The sequence below is a fragment of the Drosophila rhopaloa genome, unplaced genomic scaffold (assembly GCF_018152115.1).
Source record: "Drosophila rhopaloa isolate 14029-0021.01 unplaced genomic scaffold, ASM1815211v1 contig_3, whole genome shotgun sequence".
Classification (NCBI taxonomy): Eukaryota; Metazoa; Arthropoda; class Insecta; order Diptera; family Drosophilidae; genus Drosophila; species Drosophila rhopaloa.
In genome coordinates this window covers 15300437-15315166 of record NW_025335123.1, presented here as the reverse complement: position 1 = coordinate 15315166, position 14730 = coordinate 15300437, and the positions used below count along the sequence as shown (strand labels likewise).

General features: G+C 44.6%; 1 protein-coding gene across 14 annotated transcripts in view; it reads left to right on the top strand.

The window, feature by feature from the left end:
• LOC108047101 (amyloid-beta-like protein) overlaps positions 1 to 14730 on the top strand; it is a 54514-nt gene that overhangs the window by 219 nt on the left and 39565 nt on the right. For 8 of the 14 annotated variants that reach the window (XM_017127167.2, XM_017127168.2, XM_017127166.2 and 5 more), the window contains exon 1: positions 797 to 1465. In XM_017127167.2, coding sequence (XP_016982656.1) covers positions 1388 to 1465 — 78 coding nt within the window. In that variant the 5' untranslated portion in view covers positions 797 to 1387. Of the gene's footprint in view, positions 1 to 795; positions 1466 to 14730 lie in introns of those variants that run through there. The other 6 variants (XM_044461364.1, XM_044461367.1, XM_044461363.1 and 3 more) reach the window with 4 other exon arrangements.

Below are 14730 nucleotides of genomic sequence, written 5' to 3'. Positions count from 1 at the left end.
AGCCACAGCTCCAGAGATTCAGAGCTCCAGAGGCTTCTCCGAGCCCTCCAACCCCCCCCACCCTCCTCTATTCGCTGTGGAAAAGACCTGGGGCTACTGCCAGTAGCTCTCGGCTCTCTCCCGCTACGAATTTGGCTCGGAGAGCTTACAACTGGGAGCCGATGAGCAGAGTAACGGAGATTCAGAGAAGCCAGAGAGACACACACTGAGAGACCGTCAATCACTGAAACAAAATATATACTTTTTTTTGCTGTTCAAGTGCGAGTGCCAAAAGAGAAAAACAAAAAGAAAAAACCATAGAGAAACACCCAAAACAAAGTGATACGAAAAAAAGGATTTGAATAGAACAAAACTAAGCCGATGTCAATAGTGGATTTGTGGTGCCAACTTAGCTGATGGGGGAGCGGGGGGTGCGAAACAAGCGGGTTCTCCGCACTGCGCATGATCAGTGAGAAATGAGAAGGTGGAAAGAAAGAGAAGATGGCAATAAAAGTGCGCAAAAGCCTGACGACGCGGTTACGAGGACTTCTCCGTCCGAAAGAGAGTGTGGTGGGGCGGGGGGTGTGGGGGGTTGTTCATGGGTGGGTGGACCTGCGTAGGAGCTGCCAGGAGCAGAGGACAAGTGACATGCGACATGCGAACCAACGGCTGCAGCTGACGGGTTTTCCAGGCAAAACGGACAGCGGCTGTATGGCCACTGACTTCACTCCGGGACAACACAGCGCAGTTTATCCTGTTCGAGGATAGACCAGTTCAAAAGCTCGAGGTTCGAGCGAGTGGGTACATTGGGACAGATAACAGCGAGTGCTCTCTCCGCCTGCCCTTCTTCTTCCTCTTCTCCTTCTCCCCCGTCTTGGGCTCTCTTCTACTACGTTCCACAATCAAATACTACGACCACACACACACAAACACACACAGTTTTCCGAGTTGACATTTTCCGTGCATAGTTTTTGGGGCAACGGCGAAAGGAAAACGTTTCGCGGAGGGGCAAGACGAGAGTCAGCTAACTTGAGCACCGCAAATCGAACGCAATCGGAGTACGAACCTCAGAACGCAGAACGCAGAAATTAGAAATCAAAAATTAGAAATCAGAAACCAAAAAACCAGAGAACAAAATTCCGAATCTAGATACAAATCGTTCGCTTGCTAATGAAATTTTCTTGTGTTTTCGATTTCTTGTTGCTGCCGCCGTCGTTTGTCTATGCAGCAAAGTGTTAAACGAACAAGCCAACAAACCAAATACAATTAACCAGAATCCGAATACGAATCCGTATCCGAATCAGAAGCCAGTCCAGCCGCAGTTTCAGCAGCTAAATTCAGAGCCAGTCTGAGATTCTCAGCCAGGAGACAGGACAAAGGAGCCAAGGAGCTGAAAGAATTACGAACAATGTGCGTCGCGCTGCGTCGTAATTTGTTGCTGCGGAGCCTCTGGGTCGTCCTGGCCATTGGCACCGCTCAGGTTCAGGTGAGTCACCGAATCCATACCACACCACACCACACTCCACAGTCGATACAATTCCCCCTCGAAGGAACGAAGGAGTAAGCCGAAAGAGCCGAAACACAGAACAGGCCAAAACCGATGTTGAGACCGAAACTGAAACACCACACTGAGCCAAAAATGTTACCCAAAAGTATGTTTTCTATGGCTCAATATTGTTTCGTTTCGTTTTCAAATATCTAAGTGATAAGATCATTATTCCCAAAATGATAACCATATTAAATATTAATTTTAACGTTAACACTGCTCCAAATATTAAAAACACAGGTATTGCTTTCAATCAGAGACAGAAATTCTAACACACGAAAGATTAAAAAAAGTTTTCAAGCCCTGAGGCAACAACAAAATTATCGATGTCCTTGTGATGTTTAAAGTTAATTGTTTAAGAGACAAAAACCACAGTTCTCGGCGATTTTTAAGGCTACACTGACGAGTCATAAAACTTTAAACATTATTATTACATTACTGATGTAGTAAAAGTAACTTAAATTAGGTATAGATTTTATATTATTAATCAGCGATTTGCTTACAAAATCTAAACAATACCGCATACAAAATAGGGAAAATGTAAATGATCTTGTTCAACTGACGAAGAAACCTATTCAAAACCTATCAAATACCAATAATATTAAACTGGTATTTTATAAAAATTTGTTTATTGATACAAAGTCAAACTGATTTTCTGTCAAAATTTTTCCGTGTGCAACAGCAACACAAATCCCAACCACAGACACAGGCACTCACACACACACACACTCGCACCCCCCCACGCACACACACACACACGCATTGGGCGAGAGACAGATACACAAACACTTGAGCGGGTTTCTGTTTTCTGTTGTGGCCGTGGGCTAAACAGCCGCGCAAAGTATGCTACGAAAAATGTGCCATCGCTTAGCAGCGCCGCTCGAAGGTTTGAGGGGGGATGGCAGGGGGTGGATTTGGCTAAGGGCGCTGAGGGGGGAGGGGTGGCTCAGCCCTTGCCAAACTAACCAGCACAAGGCGCGAGTGTGCGCAAATATTGGCTTAATTGAACCGTTTTCTTTTCGCTGGCTGGGTTTTTCCCGTGGCTTTTCGGCTTACACAACCGCACAACCAAAAAACCGAAAGGCGAAGGAGACACCAAACATTCGGAAGCAGCAGCTGGCTCCAACTGGCAATTTGCATGCGAAAGTAGCAAAAGTGGCAGCGAAACTAATGAAGGCAGTTAGGCATTTTGATTTGGCACCCGTTGCGGCTGGCAATTATCATGGAAATTGAATGAGTGGCCAGGTTATGGCCCCTTAATCGATTGGGGTTTTTTGTTTTTCTCAGTACCCGTCCAACAAAATCCCCTCAATTATTGCCCCGGCATATAGCACTCTCTCCGCATAATCCGCAAATCGCACGGAGGCTGGTCCTGCATTCATCAGTGGGATTCTTATTCTCCTTCTTCGGGCGCATTCATCAATTCACAGACACACACACACACACAGACTCATGCGTGGCAGGATATTGTTGGCTTAAACTGAAATGCTTTTTCAAATCATTTCAAAACAATTTCTGCCCTCTTCTCCTCCTGGCTCCTGCTGCAGCTTTTCTCGGCCGACCCACAATCGACGACGTCGACGTGCCTGGCCTTAACAATTTTCCTCTACGTATTTTTCCCTTAAATAACTCAAAGCAATTTGCCTTGGCAACGGACAACGGACAACGGACAACATACAACGGACAACGGACAGTCTTAGAGGGCGGTGGGTTGAACATTTTGTGGCGAAACAAAAACCTTATCAAATTCATATACATGCGAGAGCACAAGTAATAGAAGGAGGCAGGAGCTGCAGCTCCCAAGGATCCTGGATCCAGGATTCAGGATTCAGGATTCAGGATCCAGGCTGTGTGGGCTGCAAGTAACCAGGATACCGGCCCAATCCCGGCCAGGGGAGTAGTTAAGCTGCTTTATGGGCCCCTGCACTCTTTTCATGGCTTGTTTTGTATGCAGCCTGCAATTTGTTTTGCCCTTCTTTCTTTCCTTTTCATTCACTACCCACCTATCTCGCCCCTTTTGTTTGCCTGATACTTTAATGCCGCCATTCATGCTAGTTCGCTGCTGCCTGCAATTTATGACTGGACTATCCAGGGGCTTTGGTCAGCCATGCCACCACCCACCACCCATCACCCACAGTTAGAGCCACCACCCTGGAGCACCACCCCCTTCACCTTTACCTCCATCTCCAGTCAGCCGTCACCGTTAGCGTCACAGTTATCAGTGGCACGCATCGCCGTCGTCGTTTTTGTGGACGTCGGTGGTTGCTTAGGTCGCTTTTACCCCACCTTTAACCCATCACCACACGCGGTCGGTACAAAAAACTAAAAATTTTGTTGGTTTACTCTGTGCTAAACGTTGTAAGTTGGCCATGGTCGTCGTAAGACTTAAATTTTAATAACAACAAAACAGAAAACAGTAAAGAAAATATAACCAAATAAAATTATGGGAAGCTTCATATTGTTGATATTTTAAAAGCTAAAAAAATGATTGCTTCAATAATTGTTAATATTTAGCAAAGACAAGATAAATTCAAAGAATTATTTAAATCATTTAAATAATTATGAATTTTGTATTTTAATGAGTTTAAGGGTAATTAACTTTGCTTGTTAGTAATAAAAATATTTAATAAGATTCTTGGGCAAAGCTTATCAGCGTTAGGAAATTGTTCTTGCCTTCGAAGTAGGATGATTTTTGACAGTTGCATAAATATGCCATCGTTCTAATTTTGTATTTTTGGTATGCCATTAAGGAAATTTTGAATAAAATGTTTTCCTTTAAAATTCTAATCTCTAAAATTTTTCTTATCATTTCTGAGAACTTGATTAAAAATACAATATTACATGTGGATATCTACTAAATTGATCTTAGCTTCTTGTTGGGCACCCTTCTTACCACTCGCACCCCCCCAACCCCTCTTATCACTCCTGCCCCCTCTGACCCACCCCCTTGTTTAGCTATCCTCTCTCTGCTTGCATTTTTTCCCTACTTTTTTTTTTAAAGGACTTCACGTTCGCATGTCTGACTCATTCACAAGGCAGTGCAGGAAGGAGGAGGGGGGGTGGGGGGCAAGCAGGACTGCAGGATTGCAGGACTGGCTCACAATGTGCAATATGCCCGAGCATCTCTCCAAACACTCGATGCCACCGTGGACCCCTTCCACAAAAAAAACCCACCGCCCCTGGCAAAGGGAACACGCAATCGTCGCTGCCAAACAACCCATACAAAGTCCCTTGCTACAGAGAAAAGGGGCTTACAAAGGGTGGCAAGAGGGGGGGTGAGGGGGCTGGCCGGGTGTCGTTGGCCATTTGATTGTCGGCTGGGAACTGGGAACTGCGAACTGTCGGCCAACTTTAGTTACCCACCCTGTGCCTTTAGAAACCCCCCCTTACCCCCTCCACCATCATCCAATTGCACTGGAGTCAACTGAATTAGTCGGTTCGCTGCTTGCTGGCTGATAGAAGCCAGAGGCGTAGAGGGTGGCTTAGAGGGGGGGATAGTGTATCCAACTCCCCCCTCCTCTCCGCTATGAGTCACTTGCTGGGCGCGGAATGAATCATGCGGGAATGCGATCCAGCCGCCGTAACGGAATTTCCCACAGCCACAAAACTTTTCAGGAATTCCGCGTTTCGATCCAAAAATGCACCACTCTTCACTCTTCAAATGCGGCATGCACAAGCAGAAAAATAAATGCATAAAGTATTTACAACTTGGAATATGGCATTTTCGATTCGATAGTGTTACAAAAAAAACAGAATTCCAGTACGAGTGTGATTTAAGTTTTGAAGGAATTCTTGGACCCGCCTTCCAAACTCGAAAATGTTATGGCACTCGCATGAAAAATGCAATAAATTTTAATAGGATTGTAGCACCTGCTGATTTACCTTATTTTTGATTCGTCTCTTCTCTTCAAGTTTCAAGAGTAAAATGAAATAATATTAACTTGCTGATATAATATCAATATATTGTACATAAATATATGAACACTCCTTCTTATCAAGGTAATTCCAGTTAGCTAACGAGTATCTGTACAAATAAACGTTAAGTTTATGTGCAAATGAACGTTTAGGATAGATATGACACTCCTTTTTCCTCCCAGCGTAGTAATGCAATCTGCCTTCATTGGCGTCACCACATGAGGTTCTCGCAGCACTGACCACAGTTCGTGATTGGGTTAAGTTTTGGTTTCAATTGGGTTTGCAGTTGGTCAGCCGGAGTAAGTCACATACGCAGAGTCGCATCCTCCGCCCGCTGGTACACCATCTGCATCTCTATTTCCATCTCCACCGCCACCACCATCTACATCTCCATTCCACTCCTGCTGCTGCTGCTGTGTCCTGTGTCCTGCGACCCGTTTCCTTTGTCATTTGTCAGTCTGAGCGTTGTCCACGTCCTGTCCATCGTTCATTAGTTGTGGTGTCGATGTCACACACATAACACACAATATATGTATGTGTGGTGGAGACTCTGTAACTCGGTAGCTCGGTAACTGTGCAGTGACCCCAACTTCCCTAGGCTTTCCCACCAGGACCCTCCTCCTTTTGTCTGTCCTCAGCAACTCGCTTCGTTTTGTTTCGTTTCGTTACGTCTCGCTTGGCTTTCATGTTGGCTCGGATCGGTTTAGGTTTAGGTTTAGGTTTACGTATTCCTATTCGTTGTGTTCGAATTCATTTTGTCCTGGCCATAAGAGTCCTCCCCCTCAAACCAACCCAGTCCCGTATCCTGTTACAAAGCATTTACGCTTCAATGATTTTTTTCGATTATGCATTTTGCTCATTTTCATTTCAACGTTGACAAAGGCAGGGGCCACGACTTGGGCTAATGTGGCCATTGTCTGTGGCTCAGTTGATGTGTCAGAGTTGCAGGAATTAGGGTTAAGTGCTGCTGCCCAGCAGCGATGCTCTGTCTCTGTCTTTGTATCTGTCTCCTTCGTCGAGAGCTTTGGGGCTCTCGAAATCGCAGGACACCTTCGAGTGAGTGTCCAAGTGGGAGCAAAAAAAAAAAAAAAAAAAGGGGGAGGGTTGTGTGCTAGGCCAACGTGGGTCAACAACTTTTATCCGGCAAGGTGATGACTTTCCAGGCCCGCTGATAAAGCTGATAATGATGCCCCCGCTCCGATATAATGATGGCCATGATGATGATGACGATGACTCACAATCGAGCAAATGAACCAGAATGAATGACAAACGTAAACGAAACGAAATGAAATGAAACCAAATGAAAAGAAATGGAGGGACTGTCCCCGTCCGTCGGCCAAAGCGGCATAAAAATGTCGCTGGCAAGGCCAAAAGGTGAGGGGATGATGACAAAAGAGAGTGGGCAGAGTTTAGATATAAGGCCTTAAGGTGGAAACAACTGTGCTAGGTTTTCCACGAATATATAGCTAAAGGGTAAATGGGATAAGTTAGACAGTGTATGATTTAAGATGATCTTCGATATATAATAGATCCCACAGCTGGGAAACAACTAAGCTTAAAAGGCATTCCCATCTTTCTGATTTATTTATACTTAGCCTAAAGAGTACTAAAAATATAAAAAGTTTAGGTAGTTAAGTTGTAGGTTTATTACAAATTATCGGTCTTGAAGTCTAGAACGAATTGGGTTAAGGTCTTTTGGTAAATTTCCAGAAAAGAGGCAACGACTTCTGCTGTTGTATGCTGTCATGGCTTTCCGTCCTCTCCGAGTTATTTACACTGCAATATGCCCAAAGTATCTGGAACTTGGAGCCAAACTAACCAAAAACTATCGCTTACCCTCTACCAATCACTGGCATCCCGCAGAGAAAGAGGTGAAGACCATCGGGAAAACTTAACAAGTGCAAACTGGTGGGGGAGGGGAGGGGAGGGGGAAGAGGGACGTAAGGCAAGGCCTGCAGAAGCTGGAATATAAAAAGTTCCTTCGACCCCCCTTCCCACCCCCCATTTCCACTATTTGTGTTGCACGTCTTTGGCACAGCCGTGCGGTAATGTTTTATACATTTGTATGGCAAACATTTACGAGAGGGAAAAACTTCCCTAGTATAGGGGGGGCGGGTAAAAGCGGGGTGTGGCAGCGACAACGTGCCGGGCTAAAATTGTGGCAGGTGCTTGAATTTGGCATTTTGTTGACTGAGCCTGAACGACTTTTCTTGTAGCTATAGCCCCCCCTTTTACTTCCCTCCCCCGTTCCCCCGCTTTTCTTAGCTTCTTGTTCTACTGTTATTTTCGTAGTTGTTGTTGGTGGCACAGCCGCATGCATTATTTGTTCGAGTGGTTGAGTGGGGGGGGGGCTTAGTGGGTGGGTTGAAAGGTGTCGCCCACCGCCTGCCCAATAGTTCGTTGCTGATTTCATTTGAGTAGCACGAACGGCACTTTCCCAATCGAATAGCAGGCATCCCCTCAACCATCTTCCCACTGGTTTATAGTTTTTGGAGCGGATTTGGGTTAGGTCTGAGATCCTGATTCGCTGCCATACGCTGGGAATAAGGCCCGACTCGAGTTGACTTGACTTTTCCACTCGAATGGCTTGGGCAAAGCTCCTCTGGAAATCGCAAATGGCAAACAGACGGCGGGGACTTCTAGTGGAGGTACTGTGGAGCATCATTATCGATGGTGTCATTAGCAATGAGCATCGAGTGGCTTCCTTATGCTGCGAATTGAATGAATGGATTCGGTTATAGAGAGTGTGTCCTTGGAATAAATCATTCAGATTTACTATACGTGCAATCTGCTCCAATGGAAGCCAGTTATTTATGGCTGGGATAAAATATTTAGGGGCAAATCCGAGGGCTAAATAAACTGACTGAAAGATTAGGAAGTTTTGTGTCCTCGAAAGTATTGCCTAACTTTTAATTATTGATGTGTAGGAATCAACCAATTAAAGCATTTCTATTTCATATGGCAGAAAGCCATAAGGGGATTATCCAAAGCCTATATAGTGGTTAGTACTGGGTCGACGATCCTACGCATTTTGGTCATTTTAATCCAGCTTTATTGAATTCCGGATCAATTGCGGCCACCGCAAAAAATCCCAAAAACTCCTTTCTCTTTTGGATAATCAAATTTGGCATGCACAGATAGACAACCCAACCTGTTCGAATATATATATATATATAATATATATGTATGGTATATAGTATATGGCCAAACAAGCTGCTAATTACGTGACCCAATTAATTCTAAACACACATCGGTGGCAAGAGGGGGTCACACATTTTTGTTGGCTCTTCAAATGATTTTTCACTGGTTTTCCTTCTGACCCGCTGCTCGTATTTTTCCTCTTTTGATGCTTTTCATTTGTCGACTCGCCTGCCGTCGACATAAAAATACAGAAATACTGAAATGCGAAAACCGAAATGTTTATTTGAAATGTGCGCCAGGAAATACATTTGCAGCCGAGTCTCCTCCACAGGCAGCAACAACATTTAATTTTGCTGCCTTTTTGTGCGGCACGGAAAATCCAATTTTATTTGCATTTTCATTAACAGCAAATAATAAAACGGAAATATGATTTTTATGCCATTGCCATGCCAGTGCGGAGCCTGAGCAGCTGCTCCGCCCACTGCGATCCCCCCTCCTAGGCCACGCCCCCTTCGGCCAGGGCCACCGCCCACTTCCAGGCCATTACAGCGTGCATTTCCGTTTTTTGGCTTTCTGCTCCTGCTCGTCCTGCCGAACTACATCCCGACATCCCCTGTTGCCGTTGTTGCCGGGTGATTATAAGCAATTTGTGTTATAAAATCGCAATATTGCATTTTCGGCTGTGTTTTTCTTTCTGCCTCCACATTCCACTTTCCCCTTTTCCTCTCCCAGGCCATCCTGCCGTCCTACCATCCTACGATCCTGGCATCCTGGCCAGCTTCCTCTTGCCCACCTGCACCGCGGCACTTTCCATTTTCCACTTTTCTGGCCGATTCCTCGATTGGATTATTTTTCAATTGGCAGCAGAGTTTTCGCTTCCTTGGATTTCCCTTGGAGCATAACGAGTTTGAATCGTTCAATCTCGCATCCCCGGGCGAAATTGCATTTCCCCGGAATTTAAGTGCACAAAAAGAGCAGGCGAAAGTAGAGAATGCAAAAAATTTGATCAAATAAAGACAAGTTTTTGAAAGTGATTATCAATAAAGAAACATTTCAATATTTGTCTTTGCTAACTATTTTAAAATATCAAAGATATAATTAGAGTTTTTATTTCATAATTGTTCAGAGTGAAACTTAATAATCTTAATTTTTTAAGGGCAATCCTTTTATTCAGAGGTTACTAATTTTGGGTTTAATTTTTACAAAATAAGTTTAAGTATTGTGATTATACAAATATCATCAATTGGAGCTTCTGGTGGCCACGAACTGACTTACAATCTTTTAAAGAAGGAATAATAATGGTTTCTTTTTTAATTCAACCATCTGAGTAGCTCTTCTGCTGAAAATCTCCCCATTCATTCTTTGTTTAATCAAAGTGTTCGTTGGTCCACCCATTAAATCGCCGCCTGACCTGAACGTTTTCTTATTTTCCACTCAGTTATTCCCAGCATTCATTCGTTCAATCATTCATTCCATGCTCATTTCATTCATCATTTGAGTGCTGGCCGAGTATACCCTGCGGACATCGCTTGACCTCCTCTTCCTCATCATTGGCGGTCCTTTCTTGACAACCCATTTTCCACTTCCCCATTGTCAATCGATGATTTCCGGGAGAAAGTTCCAACTGCGAGCGACATCGAAATTGGCGTGGGCAAACAATGAAAGCAAATCAAAGGCCAAGCCCCGCAAAATCCCCCGCCGGCAACTTCGTTTGACACTTTAATGCATCCGCACTTGCCTTTATCCCTTCGCTAGTCCCGAAGTCCTGTAGTCGTGTTGCTGCCCTGGCTTTTTGGCCCTGTTCCTGGTTCATGTCCTGGCATATTCCCCAAATCCCATTTGGCTATCAGCACGCCGGCAGTCGCAGATGGGTGGGGTGGTTCCCTTTTCTTTTTTTTTTTTTGCCTTTTGAGGGCGCAGTGGCTCATCGCCTGTTGTCAACTGACGCCCTCCGATCCAACAAACCATTTGAGGGCCATAAAAGTGGGCACAGTGCCTCGCATGTGCATGGGTGGGGGGGGTTGAGGGGTGCAGCGCAATATTTGCGACATAAAATTTGCTATTAAATTAAATTTTATTTGCACATTCATTCAAAATACAACAAAATATGCCCCAACACAAAGGGGGGGTTGAGCTAAATAAAGCGAGAATCGTGCTAAGAAAAAGCGGGGGTGTCAAGAGGAGAATGGAAAATGGAGTCAGAGCCCGCCGCCGTTTGTTGCAGAAATTGATTCGATGTCAGATTTTATGACCGCGTTTGCAGATAATGAAATTTATCCGCACCGACAGCCCGAGAAGGATAAACACACAGGGGCTGGGTTAAGTTGGAGGAGAAGGGAAGGGGTTAGACAAATGGATAGACGGTTAGTCAATCGTCCAGTCATTCACTCATTCAGTCAGTAGTACGTGCAGACAGCTCAAATGGGCGCTGGCAGGAGCAAGGATAAGGAATACTAATACCAATACGAATACGAATACCAATACGAATACAAATACGAATACGAGTACGGTTGAGAAATGATTAAGCTAAGCAAATGGCTGCAGGAGCAAGTCGGACAAAATATGCGTGTTTATAGCAGCATTGCATTTGAATGAGTTTGGTCACTGATGAATGTAGTAAATAAATATTCAGCAGGCGAGATGCAAATTTAAAGCTTTTATACTCAGTTCGAATTGTATGTGTTCATTGAACAATGAAGTCGCAAGTTCATAGCAACCGCACACTTTGAAACCTGTTCGTTTTCAGGTGATTTAACTTTACGTGATTCTGAATATACATTTTTTTCTATCTCTGAAATGAAATAAAGACATTGAAACTTAAACTGAAAAATTGCCCAAGAGCTGAAGCTTAAATGTTTGTTATAGCTGATTGTCATACATATGTAGAATGAATATATCTTACTCATGTCCTTATATCAATCTTATAAAGCCAAGTTTAGGCGAGGATTTAAATAAATCGAAGTTTATGGCGCTGCCATCTGTTTCACACTCCACGAAGGGAGATATTTAAGGGAGGGGGGCTTTTGTAGGGCCATGAATCATCTAGCTGCGGCCAATGCGACCGTTGCACATGCCATCGCTCTGGCATGCAACCATAGAATGCGATCTGCCCTCCATCCGTGCACCATCTCTGTTCTGCTTCTGGCGACTCCTCCGTCTGACACGTTCCAAACTGGAATGGAGAGTGGAGAATCAGGAATAGAGAATGGAGAATGGAGAATCCGGAGGCGGAGTCGGAGGAATGTGCGTTATAGGGGGTGCGAGATAACGCATATTGTTTTGGGGCCCCCTTGTTGGCCTCGTCTCACTTAATAAAATAATGTTGTATGCGTTGCGGCGCATAATGGCCGCCACACACACACACACACACAGCTGCACTGGCGTCTCTATTAAATTCATCTGTGCCACCAAATTGCCACAGCAGCAGCAGCAGCAGCCATCTAATGGCCAGTCTGTCTGTGTGTGAGTGTTTGTGTGTTTATGCCTTTGTCACTTGGGTTCTATTAGGCACAAGCAAACACACATGTGTGGGTGACTTGCTGTACTTTATCGTTTAAATATTTCGAGTGCCACAGCGAGAAGGCGAAAAAGCGAGTGGGAAACAAGCTCATTGCGATGTCTGCTATGCAGGGCACATAATCCGTATGGGTGTGTGGGTCTAGAGCACTTGTATGCGACAATAGCACCCCAAACCCCAAAAACCCAAGCCGAAAACACCCCATTGGCCCCCCCTGACAAGACAAATTTTTAGTGCTGCCGTCAAAGTAATGACTTTTTAACGTCTCGCATGCGCGATCCCCCTGCCTAGTTACTTGGCGCCCCCGGGTGGACAGATGTGTGTGCAGTGTGTAGCGTGTAGAGTGTGTAATGTGTAGTGGGTTGGTAACCATAAAAGTCAATTGCCATTTAAGCGCTGATTTGTGCGATTTATTGATTAATGCCGCCTGCCAGAGACACACACTGTACCCCAGCGGCGATACACGTTTTTTTATCGATAGTTGGGCGGGCTTGTACATAATCGAATGTCTTCATCGATGCCTCGTCGCACTTTATGAACTGTTCGAGCGGTAAATTTGATGATGTACCACATTTGACCCACAGAACCCGCTGGCTCACTTTTATTATTACATTTCTGTGTGTTGAGCAAGGCTTATGGCCTCGGAACGTGTGTGGCCAGCCAAGCAGCAAACGAGTAAACTGAGTGGAAAAGACACAACTAACAGTGGGGGGGTGATTGGGAATTATAAATTTATAAAAGGGGGGCAAAATGGAAAGCATTCCCTGCGGTTGTGGGTGGCTCAAAAGTTTCCATTCGATTTCGATTTTTGTTTTTAAGCCACTCGAAAGTCGAGAAAATCAAATACACTACCTCCCAATCCCCCCAATCTCCCCCCCACAATATTTTTTTCCCGTCAGCCCTCTGGCAGCTGCCACGCCCATGGCAGGAACCGGAAAAAAAATGTTTGTGTCGTAAATAAATCGGACAAAGAATGGAGCATGGGAGAACTGCGCACAAAAGTATGCTACAAAATTGTTTAAGCGAGCTGAAGAGGGGTGAAGGTGGGGGTGCAGGGGTTTGATGGGGCCGAATCCCAACGTAAATAAAACTGTATTGATATTGAGAATGCCCCCCGATCTCCTGCTGGTGTCACATTATGGGCGAGTAAAAAATATATTTTATCGCAGGCAAACCCTTCACTCATGCATATGTATATGTGAAACGGACGAGTGTGTGTGTTTAGTTTTCACACAGACAGGAAACTGGAATCGGGGCTGGAAATGAAAAAGGACCCTCGAAGCGGGCTCACAAATACTGTGATTGAGTGGCGACTGCATCTGTTGTGATTTTGCGGTTGACAGTCGAGTTAATTTGCCCACCCCTTTTCACTTCTCTACCCCATCCCATATATATCTATATATTTGGGGGTGGTGGGGCTTGAACCAGCGTCAATCTCTTTTTAATATCCCTTCTCAATGATACGGAAAATTAAGTGGTTAACACTGAATGCCGGGCAAAGATCTGCCCCCCAATACTCGCTGACTTTTGTTGCCAACTGTACCCATTTCTGGACTTGAAGATGATGAGGGACCTAATGACATTTCGGAATTAAACCCTTGCGGGCAGGGGTTTGTCAGGCTTTGTTAAGTAATCGATTGTTTCGAGTTGCTGGTCATGATTGGTAATCAGGTTATTGTGTGTTTAGCTGGGTTATTGGGTTCAAGGATGGGACATTTATATTTAATTAGGGGCGCTGGCACAACATGCATTTTCTGTGATTTTATGATTCAAAATTCGAAGGCTGTAAGTTATTTTCCATACTACAAACGTATCAATATCTCTTGAACTGCATGCGACTGCATGTGTGTTTTGATTTAACTTAAATTTACCAAAAGAATAATAAATGTTAAATAACCTTTGAACTGCAATCGATATGCCAGGGAGCACTGTGGTATGGCCCCTGGCCATGTGATATGAAAGCCAAAGGCAGAGCCAAAGCCGTAACCCCAATCTAAATTCCCAACTAAAACCCAAAACCCGAAACTCTTGTGCATGCTTTACACATGTGTGTGTGTGTGTGTGTGTGTGTTCTGTGGTGTTGGCAAAATGTTGATGTCGACGTGTTTTTAATTTAAATTTTTGCCCTGCCTTTCGCCCTGCCTCGTTTCGCACGATTCGGCATCATTTTGTTGCTGCCGCTTTGCCGCTTTGCCACTTTTACTGTTTAGTTATTTCGCCTATTTGCATTTATCTTTTGGTGGTCGTTTTCCCTTTTGGCCGAAATAACTTTCGGCCATGATTTTCCAGCGTTCCCTCTGTGAATGAAGTGGAAAGTGAAAGAAAAAGGGCGAAGAAGAGAAATATGCATATAGAGAGCGGATTTCCCTGACTTTGGGCTTCCTGATCTGGGGATTTCGCCTGGGATTGGGGATTGCGGACTGAGCCGCCCTCGTCTTTGTATTCATAATTGAAATGAGTTCCCCCCCGCCAACGACGAGAGTTCTGAATATAAACTCAATCGGGTTTTGAGTTAAATGTTTTTGGGTATTACTTTTTTTCTGTGGCTTAGGCGGGTCTGAGGTCCAATGGCCTGGAAACACGAGAAGCTGAAACTGAATCTGATTTTGAATGCGAATGCGAATGCAAATGA